The sequence below is a fragment of the Dromiciops gliroides genome, chromosome 6 (assembly GCF_019393635.1).
Source record: "Dromiciops gliroides isolate mDroGli1 chromosome 6, mDroGli1.pri, whole genome shotgun sequence".
NCBI lineage: Eukaryota > Metazoa > Chordata > Mammalia > Microbiotheria > Microbiotheriidae > Dromiciops > Dromiciops gliroides.
Window position 1 is genome coordinate 199,077,655 of NC_057866.1, and position 23,256 is coordinate 199,100,910.

Consider the following 23,256-nt stretch of genomic DNA (forward strand, 5'->3'; position numbering starts at 1 on the left):
CACTTCATCCACAAAAAGAGGAATCAACAGAGGGAAAATAATTTTCTGGATCTGATTTTCCTCAAAGGAAAACTAATTATTACTAAAATATTGGGAACTTTGAGGGAAAGAATTTTGATATAGAAGGAAAAGTAAGTTGGCCATGGCTTGACAGGAATCACAGATTTGGGGATTCAAAAGGTTCATAGAATGGAAAGATAGGAATATATTTGCTAAAATTCTAGGAAGTCCTGAAAACATAAAAGACAAATTATTCTAATAAAAAAGTTAGTTTTTTCAAAAGAGCACTGCAGATCCACAGAAAGCTCAGAAACCAAGATTTTAAAAAGGCATGTGCAGAAGATTAAAGCAAGAGACAGAAACAGAATAGAAATGTAGCACAGTCTTCTAAGAATGGTGTTAGGCATGAGTGTTCAATTTGAACAAGAGCTGAAAATGGCCACAAAAGTTCAGAACGACAAAGATAGGCTTTTTAAAAACTCTATTTAGGGAGAGGGTAGAGTCCAATAAGGAATAGACACCGATTGGGATGGATAGGACAGTGACCACCAAAAGACAGGAATAAGGCAAAGCTCACTGAATCTAAATTTGGTTATGTTTTCTCTTCCAAGTAATGTGATCTTTGGATTAGAAAGCGCAGAACAAAAATGGCCTGCAGAGAATGGTATCCAGTAGACTTAAGGAGATAACAAGACAGCACTTAGCTCTCCCCTATGTACTCAAGTCACCTTGCCTAAATGATCTACAATCTAGGGTAATGTAAGAGGGAAAGTGTGTGTGTGTGTGTGTGTGGGGGGGCAGATTCTTAATGATAGCAATTCAAAAGAGGAATTGACTTCCTCAGTAAGTCATGGATTTCCTCACCATGGAGGCTCTCAAGCAAATGCTGGATGACCCTTTACAAGGAAAATGGATTCTTGCTCAATTATGGATTGGACTAGATGCCTTCTGAGAATGCTTCCAACTCTTAGGTTTTGTGATTTTTCTATGATTAAAAAAAACACAAGAAAAAAATACTTCTGGGTTTGGCTGAAATAAACATTTCCTTTGGTTCTGTAAGAGAGCTTGAATCTTTTCTGATTCTTATTTTAACTGAGGAGTTGTAACAACTGGCAGAAAATATCTGTAAAAACATACTTCTAGTAATATATAATTAAATATTTTGAAAATACTTTGACATAATTTGAAAGCTCACAATCCCTTAACCCATGAACTTCTTCATCAGTAGGATTTCCAAATATAGCCAAACAAAAATGTTTCCATCTATTTTGATTAAATGACAATGAAAAGAATTATTTTAAAAATAAGCATTTTTTTTTCAAATGAGGCTAATTGGATCTGAAGATAGGCTACCCAGTCCTGGAAATGGAGGCTTCTTAAAGGTTAAAACCAGGGGAACATAAGTTCTGGACGAGTTAACCAACACTGGAATCAAGTAAGTTACTGGACACTCTTCAGTAGGACACTAAGTTCAGATAGGCTCCTCACCCGAAGATAAGGTGGTAAGATTTTACATTTTTTTTTCAGCTGTAGCAACTCTGATTATTGACTAAGTCAGAAAGATGCTGTGATCTATGAAGGTGAAATTACATATCACTTACAGGTTTTCAAAATAGTGATTTATAATATTATGGGTACGGGCTAAGAGCAAAAGTTACTGTTTCCCTACTGAGATTTCTCATACAAATACACAGTTTTATAGAAATTGTCACATGGTATTTGTTTTCTGAAAATAAAAAAAAGATAGTTTTGTCCAACATCAGCCAATATATATAAAATGTATAATAGGATAATGGATTGAGTGAGCATTATTACAAGTTTATAATACATTTTTACTTTATTTTAAACATATTTTGCATGATATAAAAATATTGATCACAGTGAGCTTTAACAATTGTTATTGCCATAAACAGGAATGCTGCACAATATTTTTAGTGGAAATAAATTATATAGTCATTATCTTTTTTTAAAAATCACAAAGGAGAAAAAAACCTAGGCTGTTTGGTCATTGGCAGAAAATGGGTCCTTAGATGAGTTCTTTATTGCAAGTGAGTTCCATCTGCATTGCTCAGGAAAAATCAGTTGTGTCTTTATCATGGCCCCAGAAAGGTCTCTATTAAGAGTTCCAAATGATAGCTATATAGTCTGATTTTCATCATGGAAAAACTGTATGCTCAACTGGCAAATGATGCTGTTTCCTTAGTTCATATGTGGTCTTTTCCAATGTGAAGGGACACAACGACATACTTCTTCACTGAATGAAAATCTTGGCTCACAACGCTTCACTTTACCCAGACATGGTAGTCTGTAACAACTGGGGGAAAAAGAAGAAGGAAAAAATACATATTATTCCTGTCAAAGTTGTATTCAAATCACAATTTCATTAATGCTATCAAATATAAAAGAGAAGGGGAGAACTCTGCCCAATGTATTGGAAGATGACTTAAAAACTAGAAGGATGTCAATGAAAACTCATATGATGGGTAGGTACATTATGAAAATGAAATCTTTTTGAAGTGCAACTCTGTTTTGTGATGAAAGTACCATGTAACAATTTATGAAAGGAAATATTTAAGGGCTGCTGATTTACTGTGATCACATAATCATGGCAGAATTTGCAGGAATTGGAGGCTGGAATGAACCCCAGGCTTTTATGTTTTCAAACAGAGCCATGCTATGACTGAGTGAGCAACCACACCCTCACTCCTCTTCTCCAGTTAGCAGATTGTTGCAGGATGTCTCCCCTATTCCCACCTTCCCATCCTCCTTCCTGCCTGGAAACATATAAAACAAGGAGGAATGGGATTCAGGGAGAAGAATAAAGAACTGTACTTTTTTTCTTATCTAATGAGAAAGTATCAACCTTCACTCCAATTATAAGAAAAAATTGTAGGATGGATAGAAAAAGCAGAATCCCAAAATATACCGTCTAAAAGAAAGAGGATGAATTCAGATAATTTAACGCAGATTAATATTTAAATGTTCCTCTAAAAACTATCATGCTCACAACTCACAAAAGCCATATTGTCATTGATCATAATGGATTAAAATCCAAATAACATATTGACAGATTAACAAGGACATTATATTATCTTTAGAGGTTATATTTTAAAAAATGCATTATTTTAATTACACATATACATTTGTGTTTTAAAATGTGAAAAGTACAAGCTTGTAATCTTATGAGAAGTAATAAATCTTTAAATATATGTAGTAATAGTGGGAAATTATGACAAAGTTGAATAGACTGCTATTTAATAGTTCATCAGTCAATGTATGTTGGTCAAGCACTAGAGGAAAAGAATATGGTGGTCTGAGAGTTAAACAGGAGGAAGAGAGCCAGCTGTATTATATTTGGGAAATTTGATAGTACTGATAATGATCCCAAATTGTTTCCTGACACAAAAGTCCATCTGCTCAACACCTATATTCTATCTGTTATGTGTTGGGGCTATAAATCATAGAACTGGTAACCACAGCCACTGAAGAAACAATTAGGGGTGACTCAAAGGACAGCAGTTGGATTTATACTGGGTTTAAGTAGTCTCCACCTCATTTCCATTTACTATATATTCATATGCACAAATCATTCAACAAACATGTCATGCTCCTACTTTGTTTACACTGGGTGAGGTTCTAGGGAAACAAAAAAAAAATGAAAACATCCTCTTTCCTAAAGGAGTTCATAAAGGGATACACAGAGACACAAACATACAGGATATCTACCAAATAAAGTTTGGAGAGAAAATACTAGAGCTCAGTGTATCTAGAATGGTTTCATGTAGCAGGTTGTGATGCATGCTTGAGCTGAGTCTTGAAGAAACTATGTATTCTAAGATTTGGAGGTGAGGAGTGAGTGCTTTCCAAATATAGGGGACAGTTGGTGCAAAAGTATTCAAGATGGATGATTTCAAGAGAGAAACAACGAGAAGACCAATTAGGTTAAACTATAGAGTAAGAAAAGGGACATTATATGTAATAAGGCTGGAAAGGTAGTTTGGAAGCAATTTTAAAAGGTTTTTGAGGCTAAACAGAAAAGTTGGTATTTGTTATCCTAGAGGCACTAGGAAGCCACAGGAACTAATTGAGTAACAGAGTAACACAGTAATCAGATCTGAATTTTTGGAAAATTGCTTTGGCAACTGTGTGAGTGAAGGATGTATTGGAAAAGAGAGATAAAATGCAAGGAGACCAATTAGGAGGATACGGGAATATGTATTTGAGGTGATGATGGCCTTAACTCAGTACTCATGTGAATCCAGAGAAGGGGCCAATGTGAAAGCTATTATGAGGGGAAAATGTCATAAAAGATAGGAGGAGGAATATGTATGAATGGAAGAACAAATGGGATGGTCATATATGTATCAGTAGTAGGAATAATAGCCATCAAAAGTATTTTACTGGTATTCAGAAAATTTATCATTTTTTAATTTAGAAGATGACTGTCAGTGTATAAATAGATTCTCTAGTAGATTCATTGAAAGACTGGAAAAATACTTATTGGTGATAAGGAGTAGATAGATTTTAATCTGGACTAGTGGAGGAAGTACCCACACTGATGGGACAAGAGACCTATTAAATTATCACAATATTTGGATTTTTAATTTTATTTTATCAGACTATAATAAATCTAAAGAAATGTTAATAAAAAAGAGTTGTAGAACTAAGGGAGAGCTCTGGGAAATAGAAAAACATGCATTTTTCCTAATTATACATGGAAAATATTGTTTAGGTTACAATAAAGACCCAATGGCAAAAAGGAAAAAAAAATTCGTTGCGCTTCATCTGAAAAACAACAATATAGAAAAGTAATGAATCAATATACCAAGAAAAAAGAAACATAATGTGAGCAGAGATTAATATTATTGAAAAAAATTAAATGGAGTGAAATATAAAACTGTGGTTTCTTTTAAAGACCCCAAACAATTGTTAACCAAGTAGCAAATCTAATTTTTTTGAGAGAAAAAAAATGAAAACCCAATTACCAATGTAAAAAATGAGAGAATAATGCCTATGGAAAAAAAATACATTGGGAAAATCATCAGTAACTCTAACATATAGCTTAATGCTAATAAATTTGGGGATTTTTTTTTTGGGGGGGGCAATGAGTGGCTTGCCCAGGGTCACACAACTAGTATGTGTCAAGTGTCTGAGGCCAGATTTGAACTCAGGTCCTCCTAAATCCAGGGGTGGAGCTTTATCCACTTCACCACCTAGATGCCCCTAAGTTTGGAGATTTTAAAGAAATGTATTTACGAAAACATAAAATACAAAATGTAAAAAAACAAGAAATATTTAGCCAAAATGGACCAATCTCAGGAGGGGAAATGAGCCAAGTAATTAAAGAATTGTCATATAAAAGCTACTAAAAAACCCACAGGAATTTGCTGGCAAATTCTACCGAACTTCATAACAAAATCTTATTCTATATTATGTAGATTGTTAGCACAGAATAGAGTGATAGGTTATCTAATTCCTTTTATGAGTCAATTATACTTTTGATCCCTAAATATAAGGAAATTGTAAGGACAAATATAATTGTAAGGAAGAAAGTTAAAGTGCAATCTAATGAATATAATTATAAAAAATAAATAAAACACTTGTGGAAGGAATATAGCAGGGTATCAAAAAATCCATTTAGATTAAATAAGATAGTTTTTACAGGAATGTGAGGATGAGAGGAAGAGAAAAAACATGATTTTTTTATTAGATACAAAGGTTGCCTTTAAGAAAATGTATTAATTTATGTTAAGGACACTAAAATGGAACAAATAACACTTATTCTTGGTGTTTAAAAATATTTGAAACTGAAATTTTATATTTATAAAATGGGAAAAATTATTAGAGGCATTCCCATTAAAACTGAATCTAAAGCAAAGCTTTCCATTCTCACCAGTTCTGTTTGGCAAAGTCTTAAAAATATGAATATTATAGCATGAGAAACAAATTAAAGGAATATATATGTACACATATTGTTGACTTTGCAGAAGTCAAAATATCCCTGGCTTCAGATAATATGATTATATAGAAAAGCTAAGCCTTGGTAATGAAAAATGAAAGTTATACACACATTTAGCAAAGTAGGGAATAAGATAAACCCACTAATACCACCTGCATTTCTAAACCAAAAGAAAGAGAAGTCCCATTTAAAAATAAAAATATTTTCAAATATTTAGTCATATACCAATAAAGCTATACAAGCCATTATTGTAAGGATACCTTTGAAATGATTTTAGCAAACATGAAAAAAAATTGAATAGAGTCCCTAAACATAGCTATGTTGAGTACACCCATTAAAAAAATCAACTTCCCAATTTAGATTTGGCAATTTAAATGAACATTTTATTTAAATCATATAAAACTAAGCAAAACATTAGTAGATTACTTAGTTGAATATGATAATGTTAAAGTCTAAAAACATGTGGACAACAATATTATGTGGAGCTAAGGAAAAGAAAAGAAAAGAAAATCTTTAATAGAGTTCAAAATCTTATGAATCGGTAACTATAAAAACTATGTAACATATGAAAAATAGTAGCCTCTGAGACATTGTGTGACAAGTTGCTTAATCTCTCAAGGTAATTTGTAAGCTCCTAAAAAAGAAAAAGAAAATTTTCAATGGCCTTCAGTTGCCTTAAGCCCCTTAATCATTCCATAGTGACTGGGAATGTTGTAGTAATTTGAAAAAAAAAGTTACCCTACACAAATAATCACATAACTTTTAGGTTGTCTTTAAACTTGAATTTAGGAATTGGTACTCTCAATGTGAGATCTTGACCAATTACCAATAAGTTGAAATACTGGAAGAACTGAAGAACAACAACATTAATATATTGGTAATAAACTAATCAAAAGATTGGACAGCTAGGTGGTACAGCAGATAGAGTGCCAGCACTGGATTCAGGAAGACTCATCTTCCAGAGTTTAAATCCAGCCTCAGACACTTACTAGCTGTTTGACCTTGAATAAGTCACTTCACCCTCTTTTCTCATCTGTAAAATGAGCTGGAGAAGGAAATGGCAAACCACTCCAGTATCTTTGCCAGAGAAAACCCTAGATGGGGTCACAAAGAGTTTAACATAACTAAAACCACTGAGGAACAAAAAAACCCCAAAAGATAAAAGAAAACTGAAGTTAAATGGAAAAAGGATTGTTCACATCTCCTTGGAGATGCAAGGGACTTTTTAAGATGAATCATGTATCCAAGGGCAGTAAAAAACATTTCTTCAAGTGGTACAATGAATAGAGCTTTGGATTAGGAACCCAGAAGACCTGGATTTTGAATCCTGTCTTAAAAACTTTAAATGTATGAACATGAACCAAGTTGCTTTAATCTCTCTATGCCTCAGTTTCCTCATCTGTAATATACGTATTTTAATAGCACCTTCCTCACAGGATTGCTGTAAGGATCAGATGAGATAATATGTAAAGTGTTTTGCAAGGATTAAATTGGTATAACTGCTAGATGTTATTTTCATGGGACACAATGATTCTGTCTTATTGCATTCAAGATGAGAATACATTTTTAAAAATGACAATTACAGGTTATGCATCCTCATTTCTTGAAGAGGAAGAAGAGACAGAATATTGTATGAAGAACTTCACATGTCTTGCAAACTAAGTCAAGATACACTCTGAGACTTGATGACTTCAATACGAAGGTGAGCAGAAGGGTGTTGAAATACATAGGCAAGCAGCTTCAGTTTAAGAAAGGAAAGGCCAAAGCCTTGTAGACTATTCAGAAGCCTCCTATCTATATATCATGGACACTTTCTTGAAGAAGAGACTGGACTCTTGGGGCCCCTGTTACATTTATTATATTTATATAGAATTTTAACATTTACACAATGCTTTGCACACATTCTTTTCCTTGATTTATTACAAGATTGATATTATTAATGTGTGTGAAGTCCAAACAGATGTTTTTGATTAACAACATTTTTGAAAAATATTGGAGCCATTGCTATTTGCTATCTTGAAAAGAAAGGAAATCCTAAGGCAAACATGACTTTTCAATCACTTAGAAAAATCATCTGGTGCTAAGTATCCCCACAATCCTGAGCAAGTTATTTAATCTCTCTGGGTCTTGTTTTTTTCTGTTGTAAAATAATGGGGTTGGACAAGGTGATTTCTAAGGGACTTTGAAGCTATAACATTCCATTATTTTTCTCTCAGCTATGCAGCACATGTAGTAACAATCATATTTTTATTTAAGCAGTAATGAATTGAGAAATGGAGGAATATCAGTGGATCTAGAAGATTTTAACTAATTTTGCCATTGATGTGAATAAATTTAATTTCAGGTGAATTCATTACAACATAGGGGTCAGAAGGTTAAGAAAGGCTGCCATTATTGCAGTAAACTGATCCACAAAAATCTTTCCCATTTCTCTTTCAGAATAAATATCAGGGAAAAGAGAAGTTTCTCAAAGTTTCTCTGAGATATTGTTCTCCAGGCTTGCACCCACATAAAAATGCTTATCTCACATATAATAGAGGGTAAAGAGTATGACTTATAGCAATGAATACAATTTAATGGACTACTCCATGGCATTGATGGAAATAAATCTGATTTAAAATTTTTATAGTGGTTCAATCTAAAAGTCCATAGGCAATATGTATTAACTTTTAAGATTACTTTAAATGACCTCTGGTATTTTTATAGTTCAATTTATTAAAAACAATAGTAAATGAAATAGGAAACTAAATGTGATAAATAAAGTCAGTTAATCTGAGACTCTGATTGGATCTACTGTATTCTCATTAAGTACATTTGTGGAATATAATTTTTGAGCCAGTAGAGGGGGAAATTCATATAATCTATTTATTTATATTTATCACTTCAAGCGTGAATGGAAAATATAGTGGTGTATAAAATACTTTGAAATTTACCAAAAAAAAAATAAAGAATGTAATTATCTACATGTGGAAATCTAGATTTCTGTGTGGAATCTTTTTCTCTTAAGAGACTGACAGTTGTCAACGTTATAGATGAAGTTTGATTAGAAAAGGTAAAACATAAGATCAAATCAACATAATAATATAGAAAATGTTTTCCTTAGTGGTTCTTGTGAAAGCATAACACTGGTTACTTATAGGGTAAACAGAAATAATGAAGGTAAATGAAATCACCTAACTATTGGGGGGAAAAAGAAACCCAATGAAGATAATTATAAGCTCTTGTCTACTAACTTAATAGGTGTCTTCAAAATTTATTTTAATGAATATTTTAATTAAAATTTAATTAAAATGACTTTTTACTTTAAAAATAGCAAGTATACCTACTATGGTCCCCTTATTGGATGACATGGATGGATTGCAACTTCAATCATTGAAGGGAACATCCATATTGATGAGAACCACTAACCCCATTTAAGACACCAAAACAATGTATTGGTTACACAGTTGTTGCAATGGACTCAAAAACAGAATCAGTATTTTTTTATGAAGGAAATTTATGGGGAAAAGCTCAAACTAGCACTAAAAAGCATTCCTAAAAGATGTTTCTCATCAATTTATTTTTGTGGAAGGGAGAGTTTTTTAAAGCATGTCTGCTATTATCGTTCATATAAATTTATTCTGACAATCCATATGATATACTGTGCCAAATAGCTGTTTTGCCAATTAATGGCATTCTCTGATAACTGGCAGTGAATCAGGATAAGTTTCAGGTTTCAACATGATTGCTGTCTAAATCCTTTTAAATGATGCTTTTTCATGTAAATGGTAATGATTTATTCCAATAATTTTACTAAATGGTTTGCTTATAGCCTCCAGTTTCTAGATACCACACTATAATGTCTTGTACTCAAGTATTATCAGTGTTTCCTTCCTAGAGCAATTTCAATGTACTTATTTTATGCTGTCATGATAGAGGTTCATTTCAGGGACAGTAATGGCTTTATAGAACTGGAAATATTTTATGCCACTTACAAGTCTATAAGCTGGTTGTCTGGATGCCCAAGCATGTGCAACCTGAATTCAGTGCATGAGATCAGTAATAAAGACAATGAAAACAGAGCAGCTCATCCACCTAAAAGAAAGTTCTAGCTTGTTTGATGTTTTAACTGTGACACAGGCTTAATTTGCTTGCTAGCTGAACAAAGTGCTTAAATAGGATTCTGAAGGACTTTTTAGTTTAAGAAGATAAAGATGACAAATTCTACATGGGCACTATTTTTTAATGGTTGGATCTTGTCCAGTGTAAATGACAACTGTAATAAGCAATCAGATTCTCTGGCTCCTATAGATTTTCCTGTAAGCATTTAACTTATTCTCTAAAAATTGAGTTAATTTTGTGAATACATTCTTTCAGGAAGACTTCTAGTGGTGTTGTTGTTCAGTTGTATACAACTTTTCATGCCCCTATCTGGGGTTTTGTTGGCAAAGATACTAGAATGCTTTGTCCTTTCCTTCTCCAGCGGATTAAGGCAAACAGGTTAAGTGACTTGCCCAGGGTCACACAGATAATGAGTGTCTGAATCTGAATTTGAACTTAAGTCTTCCTGACTTCAGGCCCAGCTTTTTATTCATTGAGTCACCTAGTTGCCTCCTCCTAGGGTAACACTAATTAAATCATGACTTTAATTATTATTTGTTTCAAGAAAGTACAGTTATTAGTTAATACCAATTCTCTTGGCTATTTTCTTCTAGATTTTGCTGTCTCAATCACTCAGAGTGAGCAGTTTATATTCCAGGAGAATGCAACTATTGAGTGTGTAACAAGCAGGAACTTAACAAGAACTCAATCTACATGGCCACTGAAATTCCTACCACTCTGGAACTATGATGCTGTGAGAGAGTATGTTTTGATGTTTGAACACTGAAATATCCTAAATATATCAACTTTCCTAAACTTCCTCTGTATTTTTTATTTATTATTCTATCACTTATAAATATAGCCACTGCACAGTTTTCATGAGCAAGAAGAAAATAGCAATTTCATATAAATTCCATTCAAAACACTAAAGGTAGAAATGAAGGTGCAAAATTCCCCACTGGAAATGACTCATCTTATACAGGTTAATGTTGAAAAAACATGTTAGAAATTCTCAAAGGACACTCTGAAAGTAAAGAGGGTAGATAAAGTAATATTCCTACAGCAGAAGAAATCTAACCTATAGACTTAAGGGTAGGGGAAAAAGCAATTTAAGTTTCACAATGCTGGAACTTAAACTAATTTTTAACCTTTTAATGAGAAAAGTTGTGCACATAGTAAGAGTTCAATGGTCGGAGAAAATAAATTTTGGGGGCAACTAGGTGGTGCACTGGATAAAGCACCAGCCCTGGATTCAGGAGGACCTGTGTTCAAATATAGCCTCAGACACTTGTCACTTACTAGCTGTGTGACCCTGGGAAAGTCACTTAACCCTCATTGCCTCACAAAAACAAATAAAAGAACAAATGAATAAACAAACAAATAGAAAAATAAAAGAAACAAATAAAGTACAAGTCATGCTAAAAACAAGAAAAAATGTTTTATCTTGAAAGCCCTTCATGAATAAAATCATTCTTATGATATGAATATTTATCCCTATTTTATAGTCACAAATGCAGATCTGAAAGTGAATGGGGTATAGTAGAAAGAATACTGGGCTTAAGTCAGAAGACCTGGATTTACCTGTCATTTCCTTCACTTATTATTTGCATGATCATAAGCAAATCACTTAGCTTTGGTGAGCATCAGTTTCTTTATTTTTAAAGTGGGGATGGCAGTACTTGTAATAATTAACTTCCTGGGTTGTTAGAGGGAAAGTGTTTTTTAAACTGTGAAATATCTTTCTGGGGGCCTGCTAGTTTATGATGCTTCCAAGATTGTGTGATCTAGGGAGAGATTTATTTGCTGCCCTCCTGGTATGAGCTCTGCAAGTTCCTGACTCAGGTTTGGGTCCATTGGACTGTTTGTGGTTGACTTTCAGTAGATCACTGTTGAATTCAGCTACTATTCACCTGCTGGGAAGTTCTGCAGATTTAGAACAACATGACTGACTTCCCTTTGGTATTGATTCCCTGCCCTAGTTATTCCACTGCAGCCATATCTATAGAGCTAATGGTTAGAACTGAGTTCCCATTCGCTCTTTTTTTTTTTTTTTTTTTAGTGAGGCAATTGGGGTTAAGTGACTTGCCCAGGGTCACACAGCTAGTAAGTGTGTATTGTGTCTGAGGCTGGATTTGAACTCAGGTACTCCTCGCTCCAGGGCCGGTGCTCTATCCACTGCGCCACCTATCTGCCCCCTACTGCCTGCTTTCTATATGTATCATGCTCCATTTTCCTTGTTTCTTCCCTTATCATCTATTCAGGCCTTATTGGTCTCTATATCTTAATAATTCTTGTCTTATCTTATTTCCACTTAAATCCCAAGCATTCCAGGTCCCTATTAGAAATGACATTAATCAGTATGCAGATCAGGAGTTTTTAATCATTTTTGTTTGTTTGTTTTGGAGTGTGTGTGTGTGTGTGTGTGTGTGTGTGTATTCCTCCTAGAATAAGGTTTTTAAAGGCATAGAATAAAATATGTAGGATTAAAACCAATTATATTCAAATAAGGATTTATAAAATCTAAGTTCACTAATCCCTTGAAATCTATCCACAAGCCCCTTGGGGGTCCATGGACCCTAGATGAATAACCCATTATCTAGACCTATTAGCCATTGATGGCCAACAAATTGAGTCAATCAATAAGTCAGTCTATGATGTAAACAGAAGGTGCTAGGCCCTTCTAGATTGCCCAACCCTATCACACTGTACATAATACAAAAACTTCTGACTAGACCCTATCTTTTGTTGTTGTTGAGTCTTCTCAACCATGTCTGACTCACTGTGACCCCATTTTGGGCTATCTTGTCAAAGATACTGGAGTGGTTTGCCATTTCCTTCTCCATTTTATTTTACATAGGAGAAACTGAGGCAAATAGGGTTAAGTCATGGCCAGGGTTACACAGCTAGTAAGTGTCTGAGGTCAGATTTGAACTCAGGTCCTCCTTACTCCAGGACTGGAGCTCCATCCACTGGTGCCAACTAGCTGCCCTAAACCCTATTAGGAACATGCAACTCTTAGTCCTGTATCAGCAAGAAAATTCCAGCAACACCATCTTAAACTTCGTGTATTCACCCCTTCAGACCAATCTGATTCTGTATTTTTCCAAATGATATTGTAAATTCATACCTAAATGGCCTAATCAAATCATATGACCATTCATCCTATCCTTTCATGGAGTGAGTGTCTAAAGCAATGGCTGATGGACCTGACAAGCCCTCAGAGTTATGATCTATCTTAATTCCCAGATTCAGTCCCATTTGGAATGGAGGCCAGTAGTTTTCTTTCTTGGTTAGGCTAGGGTTCTTAACATGGTATCCATAGATTCCTAAGGGTTTGTAAATACATTTTGGAGAATTTATGAACTTGTGTGGGGGAAAAAATATTCCTTTTTTCAGTGTAATTTGTTCCCTGTGTTTTGTTTTATGCACTTAAAAACATTATTCTGATATAGGGTTCTTAGACTTTATCTGTCTAATAAAGGAGTCCGTGACACTAAAATGTTAAGAGTCCCTGGACTAGAGTGTGTTTTATAATCTTCTTGCCAAACAGGTAAATTTCCAAGAACCATGAATGGAAATAGGCTCTTCCTCTTATCATGGCTTAGCTATGTCCATTAATATAACTAAATCTCTCTATCTCCTCTGGGATCCAAAAGCCTACTTTTTAAAAAATTTAATCTTTTAAATAACAAACACTTATTTTTCTCTTCCTGGAATTCCTACTTCTCACTTTAAAGAAAAAGAAAACAAAACCATTTTTTTTTGCAGGACAATGGGGGTTAAATGACTTTCCCAGGGTCACACAGCTAGTAAGTGTCAAGTGTCTGAGGCCAGATTTGAACTCAGGTACTCCAGAATTCAGAGCTGGTGCTTTATCCACTGCACCACCTAGCTGCCCCCAGACAAAACCATTTTTAAACAAATATTCATCATAAAACAAAAGAAATTCTCTCACTGGCTCTATCCACAAATACCCCCAGCCTTTCTTTCCCATTCAGTGAAAAAGTATAACCCAATAGCTTCCCATGAACCACAAAACTCCTTCCTTCTCTCTTCTAGGATTTGGGTCCTGTCTTATTATTCCTATGCTAGGAATTGGAGTTTTTCCTTGTAATTACACCCTTATAGGCACATCCCTGCTATGTTCTTTCAGACCTTTCTAATACCAATGGCAAATATCTGTCTGCCTGGATCTTGACTATGATTTTCTACTTGAGTCCTCCCTCCAGCAAGAGGAGAAATTTCACTTAAGTTGAGAAAAGTGTATCAATGTTGGAAAGATTCAGATGCACTTACCTGCAGTTCTGTTGCCGAAACTTCTTTCCTTTTGATAAACATCTACTTGGAGATTCTGTACATTCACAGGTACACTTTCCAGGATTTAGAGGCAGATGCCTGGGACAGCTTTTCTTGCATACACACTGACATGTGTTTTCATCAAATTCTTTGTTGGCTCCACATGAGCTGGGTAGAAGTTTGTTTTTACACACACACTGGCAGGAATTTCTGTCTAGTTCTTTGTGGGGTCCACAGCTTGAAGGCCGAAGTCCTCCTTTGCATACACACTGACAGGTTTCTTCATCCAATTCTTTGTTGGGTCCACAGATATCATGGAATCCATCTGAAGTATCTGGGGAAATGCCAGACAAAAAAACACTGTAAGGATACCTTCCTTTGTTCTGGGAAGGGGATGAAACACACCTTAGTTCACCTTATAAAAAGGTGCCAGGGGTAGCTAGGTGGTGCAGTGGATAAAGCACTGGCCCTGGATTCAGGAAGACCTGAGTTCAGATCCGACTACATACACTTGACACTAGCTGTGTGACCCTGATCAAGTCACTTAACCCTCATTGACCTACAAAAACAACACAAAAAGCAACAAAAAAAAAGAAAAAGGAAAAAAGGAAAAAAGGTGCCATTTTATGCAAATTTTTTAAAAAAGTTCCTCAGAAACATTTAAAAAAAATAGTAATTATGGGGCAGCTAGGTGGCGCAGTGGATAGAGCACCAGCCCTGGATTCAGGAGGACCTGAGTTCAAATTCTGCCTCAGACACTTAACACTTACTAGCTGTGTGACCCTGGGCAAGTCACTTAACCCCAATTGCCTCACAAAAAAAACAAACAAATAAACAAAAAAATAGGAATTACAATCTTCATGATCACATCTTTTAATAATCAATAACAAATGCTGTTTTAATATTTCCTTCCTAGCTTTAATGTGATTTTAAAATATATTTTATTTCATTGAATATTTCTCAGTTACTTATACAAAATTATTAATATTTATTTTTAAATTGAGTTCCAAATTCTCTTTCCTTGCCCTCCCTCTTTCCTTGACAATAGCAAGCAATATGATATTGATTATACATGAGAAGTCACACAAAACATATTTCTACATTAGCCATGTTGCAAAAGAAAACAAAAAACTCAAGAAAAAATTTTAAAATAATTTTTAAAAAGTATGCTTAAATCTTCACTCAGAGTTCATCAATTCTTCCTCTAGAGGTGAATAGCATTTTTTTCCATAATAAATATTTCATTATTTTCCAGTTACATTTAGAGATAGTTTTCAACATTTGTTTTTACAAAATTTCTAGTTTCAAATTTTTCTCCTCCCTTCCCCCTCCTCAAGACAGCAAGTAATTTGATATAGGTTATATATGTACAATCACATTAAACATACTTCTGCATTAGTCATGTTATGAGAGAAGAATCAGAGCAAAAAGGAAAAAACTCAAAAAAGTAAAACAACAACAACAAAAACAATATGGTTCGATCTGAATCCAGATTCAACAATTCTTTTTTTTCTGGATTTGGAGAGCATTTTCCATCATGAGTCCTTTGGAATTATCTTGGACCATTGTATTGCTTAGAAGAATCAAGTCTATCACAGTTGATCAACACACAATTTTGTTGATACTTTGTACAAGTGAATAGCATTTTTCATCATGGGTTCTTGGGAAATGTTTTGGATTATTGTCTAGATCAGAGTTCTAGCTTTAATTTGAAATTACTTTATATTTACCAAAAAACTAGAATCTGTGCATCTAATCTTTAGAAAGTCATTTTGCTTACCACTGTCTGCAGCACTGGAGGAGAAAATGAAATCTTGCTGAGCCAGGCATCTGCAGATGTGATTGTTCCAGATATGATTTTTTGGGCAAGTCTTGTTTGTTGCATGACACCTTTGAATAAGATACAGAATTTAAGGAATATCAAAGCAATGATAGAAAAAATTGGTGGATTGGGAATTATGTATACTGTATACAACAACTTTCAACCAATTCATGTCTTTATAACATGACTTTTATAGTATGACATAAAGTAGATTATATGGAAATGTACTTGAAACTCATGTAACAAGCACATCATTTAAACTTTCAGAACTTCAGTTTTACTGTCTGTAAAATTTCTCTCCTAACTGTGCTTCTGATTTTGGACTTCCCAGACTTTGAACTTCTCAATCTAGAAGTTCCCTCTGGCCTTCTAACCTTGGAACACCTCTTTCCCATTGTTACATCCTTCTATAGTTGTTGATTTTTTTCTGGAACCATTTTGAGAAAAGGCTCAGGCCAGCTATTCTTGATTCCTTTCCCAGCTTGGCTTTTAACTCCCTAGACTTTGGTACCATTTCCTTATATAAGTATTTCCTCTCACTCGCATTTTTAGCTCCCTTTTATGTGATGTTTTCCTTCATTAGACTGTAAGCTCCTTGAGGGCAGGGTCTATTTTGTTTCTCTTTTTTTTTTTGTATCTCTAATGTTTAGCACAGTGCCTGGAAAATAGAAAGCATTCAAATGCTTACTGATAAAGTAGAATGGGGAGAAAAGAGAGATATGAAGCAAAAATAGTGCAAGGAAATTGAATGAGAGAAAGATTGCTTTCATTCACTGTTGGTGGTAGACAGATTATGGATTTCATGGAGGAGCTGGACCCTCAGGAGAATATCAAAGGATTCTAGTGGGAAAAGAGAAGAAATTGTGAGAGATTAGGGTGGAAGAGAGATGTTCTGTGTAGATATGTAACAATGGCTAATAGGATCATAGATTTAGAGTTGTAAAGGATCTTAGAGATCATTGAGTTCAACTCTTCATTTTACAAATGGGAAAACTGAGGCTCAGAGAAGATATTTGTTCAGGTTCACACAGTAAGCCCCTGAGGCAGGATTCAAATCAAGTTCTTCCTCATGGCAAGTTCAGTAGCCTTTCCCCTGTGTCACACTGCCTCAGAGAGGACAGGGAGAGACTAAGAGGATAGGATGAAATCACAGAATAGTTGGTTGCCAGGTTGTCTGGGACACAATGTGTGAACAGGAAAAATACAGTAAGGTCAGAAAGGTAGATCAGATAACATTTAGGATGGCCTTATAAGAAATGCTGAAGAGCTTTTCTTTTAGCCTATAAGTATCAGGGAGCCCATTTATGCTGGGTTAGATATTGGAAAAATCACTTAACCTTTTCAGCCCTCAGTTTTCTCAACTCCTGGGCTGCTGAATGTTGATGTCATAAATCACATAACTTTAACCAAGTTCTCTCTAAATTTGGTAATGTGATTTCAGCTGAGGCCTCCCTACCACATACTAATCCTAAATCTCTAATTGGCTATCTCATCCATTCCCCACACACAGATTATCAGTTTCAAATCATCCATACTTTTCTCAATCTACTTATGCCACCCCCTTCCTGCTCTTTCTCATAGGAGGATCTCCTCTCCTATTTTACTAAGAAAATTGAGGCCATCTGTTGGAATCTCCGTCTTTTTTTCCAATTCTACATCACAAATCAACAAGACATCAACCTTCTATCTTCCCCAGCCCCCCAAAGTTTCCTTCATTCTAGTCTCAGAGGAAGAATGGCTCTTCTTCTTGATATCACCTGCCTTTCTATTGTACCTTTGATCCCATCTTCTTCCATTTCCTCTATGAGATTCCCCCTTAAGTTGTCCCCTTGCTTTCTCCATAATATTCAACATCTCCTTATGCATTAGCTTCTGCCTTACTGCTTATAAACAATCCTCAGATCTCCCCCAGCCTTAACATTTTGTTTTGATCCTATCAACCAATATTTTTCTTATGTCTCTCCTCCCTTTCATAGCCATATTCCTAGAGCAAGATACTTGTTTTTCGCCATTGCTTTATTTCCTTTACTTACTTCTCAGCCTTTTTCAGTTTAGCTACTGATCTTATCATTAAATTGACACCAATACTTCCAAAATTACTAAGGATCTCTTTTTGTTTGTGTGTTTGTTTTTTGCAGGTCAATAGGGGTTAAGCGACTTGCGCGGGGTCACACAGCTAGTAAGTGTCAAGTGTCTGAACCCCGGATTTGAACTCAGGTCCTCCTGAATCCAGGGCCGGTGCTTTATCCACTGCACCACCTAGCCGCCCCATCCAACAATCTCTTAATTGCAAATCTGATGGCATTTTTTAAGTCCTCATCTTTTTTGAGCTTTCCTCTGCATTTGATATTGTGGACAACCTCCATCTCTTATACCTCTTACACTTCCTAAATCTCTTATACCTTTTCCCCACTCATTACTCCCTTGCATTTTTGTGACATTGCCCTTCACTAGTTTTTCTCCTATCAGTCTGATTATTCCTTCAGTCTCCATCCTAGGCCCTCATGTCTTCTCTATCTATACCTTCTCCTTGGTAATTCATCAACTTTCATGGGTTTCATCTACATGCATAAGACTCACTGCAAAATACAGAACTTGGTCTTGAACAATCCAGATTATTCACATCTACCATATAATTGCCAATAGCTATTACCATCTTCTATGAAATCAGCCTTAAAATAAACTAAGTTAACCTATGGAAAAGGTAGTGTACCATTCAACCTTTGTATTCAAAGTCATTCATTCAACATTAGTGCCTACCATAGTGTCTTGTGAATAGTAGGAAATAAATAAGAGCTTGTTGAACTGTCTGTTGTTGAAGTATGAAGGGCATTGACTTAGACCCTGTAAAAGCAAGTGAAACAGACTCATGCCATTTAAAAGGCTTTAATCCAATTAATTAAATGTTTCTTTATTATTTTCTTATTATTAATCAGCAGACAATTAACACTTAGCTTTCCTTTACTTTTTTTTTTAATTTTTAATTTTTTTTTTAGTGAGGCAATTGGGGTTAAGTGACTTGCCCAGGGTCACACAGCTAGTAAGTGTTAAGTGTCTGAGACCGGATTTGAACTCAGGTACTCCTGACTCCAGAACTGGTGCTCTATCCACTGCGCCACCTAGCTGCCCCTTTCCTTTACTTTTACAAGGTAGGATCAAGGCAACATGGAGGCAACAGAGTTATGGGTGTTTTTTTTTTTTTTGAATCTCTGAAAAAATGCCTTAGACCCTGAAATTTCTTCATTTACAGCAATTTTGGGAAACCCAAATAGCTCATCCATTCAAATCAACAGACATTTATTAAGCACCTACTCTTTTCAAGGCACTATGCAGGTGATGAAAATTAAAAAAAAAAATAAACAACCTTCCCTCAAAAAAAAAATCTTTAAGCTCAAGATTTTATTTTTTGGCTGAGTAGAACATAATATGCACTTATTTAATATTTGTTTATTGGATCTGACTGGATAATTTCATGAGTTTTTGTTCAGTCATTCAATTGTGTTTGACTCTTTGTGACCCTGTGGACCATAGCATGCCAGTGCTATCCATCAGGTTTTCTTGGAAAAGATACTGTAGTGGTTTTTCATTTCCTTCTCCAGCTCATTTTATAGATGAGGAAACAGACAAAATGGTTAGGTGACTTGTCCAGGGTCACACAGCTAGTGAGTGTCTAAGACTTGATTTGAACTTGGGTCTTCCTGACTCCAGGTCCAGCACTCTATCCACTGAGCCACTGCCTTGATTTCATGAGTATCTGTGGCTAAAAAAAGCCAACAATAAATAGCCCAGTCTCTAGTGCTGGGCTTTTAAAAACTTAATTAACTGGTCTTCCAACCACAGATATAGTTGAATCCATATATGAAACCTATTCAGTAGCTCTCAGAGAAGAGGAGGCCCTCTTCTCTGTCCAGAAGCCAGGGGAACTTATAAGATCATTATGTTAGATACTTTGAAGGGGGAAAAAAGAGGGTTCAGGACCTGATAATAATGCTTGCTTACCCCTGAGAGAATTAAACCTCTGGCATTCTGTGTAGAAGACTTCAACTGAGGCTAGCATGATACCCTAGACAAAGATTGCACAGAAAAAATGTCACAGCTCCTGATTATTTGTGACCAAGAAATGTACACATTTAACTGGAAGCTTTATTGCCACGTGCATTTCTGCTACTTTGCATTTTACTGAAATCTGTTTTGTAGTTCCATTTTTATTATCTGGCTCTTTTTTTATACAATCCCTTTTTTTTTTCAAAGCCTCTAAATTAAAAATGAAGAGAAAGGAAACTTAAAAATTGAAAAAAAAAACTAACAACAAACTAATGGAGAGTCAAGTTCCTAAGCATTTGGGCTGAGTGTCTGTTATAGATTAACAATTCAAAAACACTGAGGTCCTATGTTCCATGTCAAAGCTGCCCAACCTATAAATTCCCTCTCTGTTCCTTAGTAAAAGGAGACGTGTTCTCATAAGGATGAAATTTTCCTTAATAAACCCCACTATTTGTAACTTCTTATAAGCAAACAAGTTTTATTTAGTGTTGCAGTAAACATTACAGACATTTTTACAAAAGAATTACAAGATTGTAAACACAACAAACTAGTCCTGAAACTAGTTTTAGCCTTTTGTGTCCCTCCTTTTCTATCCCTTTCTTTATAACCACACAGTCCCTGATGGTTTCTAGATCAGGTTGAAAAAGCATAAACCTTATTGACTCATTTTCTCAATCCTATGGCTTACCTATCCTGATAACAATCATGTCACCTTCCATAACTTCCCAATGCCTACGTGACAAAGTCCAAACTCTTTAGTCTATTATTCAAGACCTTTCACAATTAGAACCTAATGATCTATCTGACCAGATCTTGTTCTACTCTATGTGGATTCCTCTTTTTTATTTAGCCAGACTATTCTACTCATTATCCATGACCACAAACATTCATTCTTTTTCATGTTCATCAAACATAAAACATAGTTACTAGGCATTTTCATTCTCCTTTTCAGCTCACTTTCATTTCACTTTTCACTGACCAATTCTTCCTAATCCTTCAAGATCTTCTCAATTACTACCTTCACTATGCAAGATGTTTCAATCCATAGGATATCATTTTCCTAAGAACTCAAAGCATTTATCATCCTATAATTCATTTGACTTTACTCTAGGTGTTCATAGAGCATTTTGTGAATGCTATTCAGTAACAACGTTTACTTTGTTATTTTATGTGGTGATTTAATTTTTAGGATATGTTTGTCATATCTTCCCTGTTAGACTATAAAGGTCAGGGATAGCACATTAAACTGTCATCTTAACTGATTATAGCACGATGTTGTATATGTAGTAGATATTGGACACATATTTGGTGAATGGCTAGATAGATGCACTGTGCCACTGAGGTCCCATGTTCAAAGGGCACATCCTTCAAAATACTGTATCACCCTATTTTCTTTATATAATTATTTCAGAAAATATAAAAGTAATATTGAAATGTATAAAAAGTGATGAATAGTATTTCTCAAAATAATGTTCTGACTTTGCCTAGTACACAGAAATGAGTTGTTCCCATTTAACCTTGAAGAAAACTAGATGGTAAAAATATTAAGGGATTTGGAGTAGGAACTTTTATGTATTATCATAGATTTAGAGCTAGAAGGTACCCTCGAGTCATGCCCAATTACCTCCTTTTTTAACAGATGAAGAAACTGAGTCTTCAGAAGATTACGTTACTTGCCCAAAGTCACATAGCTCATAAGCAGCAATACTCAGATTTGAATCTAAATCCTCTTTCCACTAAACCAAAATTTGACACTGTTGATCACCTTTTTTTCCTTAATACTTTCTTCTCTCTAGGTTTTTGTGACACTACTCCATCCTGGTTGTCCTTGTCAGTCTTTTATTGAATCTTGTTTCAGGACACCACTAAAGGTGTGTTCTCTAAATCTCCTTCCTTGGCCATCTTATTCTCCTTTTATACTATTTTATTTGGTGAACTCATCAGCTCCCATGAATTAAACTATCATCTTTATCATGATGATTCTCAGATCTGCTTATCTGGTCTGTAATTTTCTCCTGACCTCTAGAACTGCATTTCCAATCGCTTACTGGCTGTCTCAAACTGGATGTACCACAGACATCTTAAACTTAGTATGTCCAAATCTGAATGTATTATCTTTCCTCTAAAACCTCCTTCCTCAAATTCTCTATTTACTGTTGAATGGTATACTCATCCTCCCACAACCTGGGTGTCATCCTCTATTCCCCATTCTCTCCCAGCCTTCCATAATCATTCTGTTGCCATGGAGGCCTGCGTCCACACTTTTGAAACACCTCTTCTCTTGTCTTACTCTGCCACCACTCTGGTATGGTACCGGCCTTCATCATCACACTGCTGGATGGTGGCACTGACCTGCTGGTTCATTTCCCTATCACAGTTTCTCCTCACTCCCATCCATCTTCCATTTATTTGTCAAATTAACCTTCCCTAAACCACAGATCTGACCATGTCACCATTCTTCCTCTCCCACCCCATTCAATAAACTCCATTGGTTCCATATTCCTTCCAGGATCAAATAGAAAATCCTTTGTCATTCAGAACCTGTCCCTGGTCCCATCCTGTTTTTCTAGTTTTCTTATGCATTCTTCCTCTCCTCTTCCCATGTATGCTGCAATCCAATGATACTTGTTTCCTTAATATTCCCCAAATCACACACTCCATCTCCCGACGTCAGGCATTTTCACTGTTTGTCCCCTAGGCCAGAATGGTATCCTTCTTCATCTCAGTCTCCTGGCTTTCTTCAAGTCCTGGATAAAATCCTAGCTGCTACAAGAAATTCCGGATCTCCCTTAGTATTAGCAACTTCCCTCTGCTGATTATCTCCAATTTATTCTGAATAAGTCATACATTCATACATAAGTCTTGTTTTCATGTTGTTTCTTTCATTAGATTGTGAACTCCTTAAGGGCAGGGGCTGGTTTTGCCTTTGTTTCTGCAGTGCTTAGCCCAGTACTTGGCACATAGTGGGTGCTTAAAAAATGCTTATTGACTGACACCAAACTATCTTTTTGTTGAACTCTTCAAATTACAGTTATTAGTTATAGAATATTTAAGG

The 23,256-nt window shown here is 35.2% G+C and overlaps 1 protein-coding gene across 2 annotated transcripts in view; it reads right to left on the bottom strand.

Annotated features, from left to right (window-relative positions):
- Positions 1–1,861: 1,861 nt before the first annotated feature.
- The window catches only part of VEGFC (vascular endothelial growth factor C), a 178,892-nt gene continuing 157,497 nt past the window's right edge, over positions 1,862–23,256 (bottom strand). For both annotated transcript variants that reach the window (XM_043971611.1, XM_043971610.1), the window contains 3 exons: positions 16,116–16,225; positions 14,336–14,669; positions 1,862–2,314 (listed from right to left, as the gene is read on the bottom strand). In XM_043971611.1, coding sequence (XP_043827546.1) covers positions 2,200–2,314; positions 14,336–14,669; positions 16,116–16,225 — 559 coding nt within the window. In that variant the 3' untranslated portion in view covers positions 1,862–2,199. The remainder of the gene's footprint in view (positions 2,315–14,335; positions 14,670–16,115; positions 16,226–23,256) is intronic.